This window comes from Quercus robur, chromosome 8, assembly GCF_932294415.1.
Source record: "Quercus robur chromosome 8, dhQueRobu3.1, whole genome shotgun sequence".
NCBI lineage: Eukaryota > Viridiplantae > Streptophyta > Magnoliopsida > Fagales > Fagaceae > Quercus > Quercus robur.
This window is the reverse complement of record NC_065541.1, coordinates 60,864,846-60,868,910: the sequence shown is the minus strand read 5'-3', so window position 1 is coordinate 60,868,910 and position 4,065 is coordinate 60,864,846. Positions and strand designations below refer to the sequence as shown.

General features: G+C 32.1%; 1 protein-coding gene across 1 annotated transcript; it reads left to right on the top strand.

Moving 5' to 3' along the window:
* Positions 1-442: 442 nt before the first annotated feature.
* Positions 443-3,729, top strand: LOC126697436 (WAT1-related protein At2g39510-like). The gene is made up of 7 exons (XM_050394436.1): positions 443-743; positions 848-910; positions 1,016-1,132; positions 1,235-1,469; positions 2,613-2,774; positions 2,908-3,059; positions 3,451-3,729. Exons 1-7 carry the CDS (start codon positions 544-546, stop codon positions 3,647-3,649), a joined length of 1,128 nt encoding a protein of 375 aa, XP_050250393.1. The 5' UTR covers positions 443-543; the 3' UTR covers positions 3,650-3,729.
* The last annotated feature ends 336 nt before the right edge of the window (positions 3,730-4,065 follow it).

Sequence of the window (4,065 nt, the reverse complement as noted above, 5' to 3'; positions counted from 1 at the left end):
ATAGAAAAGGAAAAAAGAAAAGAAAAAGAACATACAAGAATTACATACTTGCCTCCTTTTTGTTTAAATGTTTGAAAAGAACTGTAAAGTAACAATATTTGGGATTTGAGTGGAAAAAATAATAATTTTATGACATTATTCTTATTATTATCATCACCATTATCATCATCATCATCATGTCATTCATTTAATAAAAAATATTGTAAAACATATTTCTTTCCATCATTTCCTCCAAATTTTGGAGGGATTAAAAAAAGACTTATGACAAAAAGAAATAACAAAAAGGTTTTATTTTTTCTCTCCTATTAAACTCTCAGGAATGAAAATAATTTTTTATTTCTTTAATTATTTTTTATATTCCATTCCCCCTTTTAATTCCCCTCTCCCAAACAAGTTATAAAGGTGGAAGTATTATGATTGATTTTTATCCATGAGAAAAAGGAAAAAAAAGGACTGTGTATATATAGTGAACTTCATACTTCATTTTGCTTGAACCTTTTCACATTAGAGACTAGAGAGAAAGAAAGAGAGATTTAGCTTAACATGTCTATGGAGTCTAGGACTCAATTGTATAAGAAGGTGAAGCCATTTGTGGCAATAATTTTAGTGCAACTTGGCCATGCAGGGATGTCCATAATCGCTAAGCTTGCCCTAAACAAGGGAATGAATCCACGTGTGTTCATAGCCTACCGATATGCCGTCGCCACTATGGTCATTGCTCCTTTCGCCATTTTCTTCGATAGGTCTCCATCTCTTCCCTTCTTATTAAATTTACAGGATTTCTACTCTTTTCTTCAATTACATGTAGATGAAAAAGCTAATCACATTAATTTAATGCTCTTAACAGGAAGAAAAGGGCAAAGTTGACCTACTCTGTCTTTGCCAAGATTATGTTGCTTGCCTTATTGGGGTAAGAATTTAAGCTTTTGGTCTTAAGCTTCAACCGAAACATTTTACACATATATTTTTTTTGCCCAGTTGGGTTACACTTAAACTATCATTTTTTACTACTCAGGCCTGTAGCATACCAGAACTTGTACTACGAGGGGGTGAAGCTTACTTCAGCAACTTATTCAAGAGCATTGTTCAATGTTGTTCCTGTGTTTACATTTGCAATGGCTTGGATTTTACGGTAATTCTCTTTAGTTCCATTCACGTACGTTTGTGCATGCATATATATACATGATGTATTAAATATACGGGGTGCTTCAAATATTTGTGAATGCTTTTGTAGTCTTGAGAAAGTAAATATTAGGAGACGGGGTAGCCAGGCAAAGGTATTGGGGACCATAGTCACGATTGGAGGAGCTATGCTTATGACTCTGGTTAAAGGTCCTTCGTGGAATTTGCCATGTACATATGGACATTGCCATCAAGAATCTGCAAGTGCAGCAAATAAGCAAGATATCAAGGGTGCTCTCATGATGCTAGCAGGTTTTTTCTGCCAGTCTGGTTACATTATTCTTCAAGTAAGAGTCTAATCAGCATTAATTAATTTAATTTAATTTGCAACTTCAGTAGTTTAAAGTGAGCATGCTCGAACAAGTGGATTGGGTTAGTGGCCATTGGAAAATTTAATTTAAACCCCAAACACTCATGCAGTGGATTAATTGAATAAATTATGCATGTTCCAAACGGATATTCCAACACTGGAGGAATTCAAGCATTGGTATAACATACCAAATCTAAAGAAATAATAATGAAAGTAGTAAACAAAAGAAACAGTACTCACAATCTGTTAGAACATACAAAACCTTTGTAACATAAACACTATGCAATCTCAACAAAAGTCCTGCTTGTGTTTCCACCGTAGTGGTTCCAAAACCTTCTACACATATTTCCTCCACAAATGAACCTTTTTTGCAATGACTCAAACACAAAAATTTGCAACCCTCTTTCACGCAAGTTTTTAATTTTGCCGCATGACCTTTGTAAACATCTAAAACATTATAGTAAGCAACATAATTATTGTTGTTGCCAAAATTATTATGACTATTTTTTTTTCCTAGAGATTACTTCCAAACCAGTTTGGAGGAACATTTTTCCAACCCATTCTTTCATGCAAGTTTTTATTTTTGTCGCATGACCTTTGTAAACATCTAAAACATTATAGTAAGCAACATAATTATTGTTGTTGCCAAAATTATTATGACTCTTTTTTCCTAGAGCTTACTTCCAAACCAGTTTGGAGGAACATTTTTCCAACCCATTACATGAACAATTCAAAAGACAATCATTGTACTTCAGTCACATGACATATTTAATGAGTCATATTTAACATATGGATGGTTTTATAAATCACCACAAAAATTTGGAAGAAAACTCTATCCATTTTTTTTTAATAATCACCAAAATCAGAGTATGATAAATGAATCTAATTTTATACATTACAATCAACTTGATCTTCTTGCACAAGGCTTTCCAAAATGTATTTTTTTTCCCTTTTTGATTTTATAATTTGATAGTTACAACGATGGAAAAAGGGGATTGTACACTCTAGAAGTCTCCGTTAGAAATACTAAAAATTGTCAATTGAACTACAATGTTCTTAGCATTCCAAAAAAGTTTCAGTTAGACTTAATTAGTGATGAGATATAATTGTTGCTTTGTAGGCAATTACACTGGAATCATACCCCACAGAGCTTTCCCTAGCAGCTTTAATAAGTTTGATGGGCACAATAGAAAGTACCATAGTGGCTTTTGCTATGGAATGGAGGAACCTTTCGGCTTGGTCAATGCGCTTTGATATTAAGCTCATAGCTGTTGTATATGCTGTGAGAAACTCTACATTCAATTACATTTTCTTTTGATGTGCTTTTCTCTTCACAATGCTTCTTTCAAAAATATTTTGAAGCTCTAGCTATGTCTAAGACTTGCATTTATACTCTCAACTGAAATTTTATGCAGGGCATAGTAACTACAGCGTTCAGCATTTACATTTATGGAATGGTAATAAAGGAAAAAGGACCTGTTTTCGTGACTGCTTTTAGTCCACTAAGCACGATTCTAGTCGCAATTATGGGCTCCTTCATTTTGGTCGAGACAATGTTCTTAGGAAGGTGCACATTGATTTTTCTGTCCTATTAGGCCTACTAATAAGCCTAGCAGCATCAGATTTTTCACAATTATTAACATGACTTGCTGTGATTAGTGCATAATAAAAGTAGTATCAATAACGAGAAAGTAATGTTGCTCTAATCATAATATGTCATACTAATAGTTGTAAAAAGAAGTTGTCCCTAGCATTACAATTATGCATAGAGAAAAAAAGTGTTTAGAATTTTGATTCAAAATCTTTTGTTTCATTTGGGACATTCATAAAAAAAAACACATTATTTAATTATTGTAGTTGATACGCTTTATTTGGTTAAAGAAAATTGTTGGAAAAAGATTTAGAATTATAAATATTGTATGATTATGGACTAACTCAGGCATCTGAACTATTTTTAGCGTTATTGGAGCGATTGTCATTATTGTTGGCCTATATATGTTTTTATGGGGCAAGAACCAGGATCGGAAGTCAGGTGCTGAAAGGGTAGTACCAACTGCCCAAAATACGGCTACTGCAGATGAGCGGATGACGACTTCAAATCAAGAATTTATGGCCATCAATATGACAAGTACAAAATCTACCGATGGAACTGCATGAAAATAGCGGATATGATATATTATATGCTTATTGTTGTAATTGGAGTTTTCTATATGAAAAATGTTCAATTCCTTGTGAAATCATATGCTATATAATAGATTCTCAAAAAAAAAAAAAAAAAAGCTATATAATAAAATTTGGATTTTAATAGTAGTAGTGCACTAAGTGGCTATTTTTTCTCCATGATAAGTGGTTACACTTTCATTAATTATCAAATTTGTTTATCTCATTTATTGTTAAGATAGTTTAATTTAGCTAAAACTCTATTACCTAATAAGTTTTAAGAAAGTAAAAATTCTTCCCTAACTATAAATATCTATTTCTTAAAATTTCAAGATATTAAAACTAAAATTTTATTTTGTTTTAATCATCTATCATAATCCTATATTTGATATAATAAAAATTGCAAATTATGG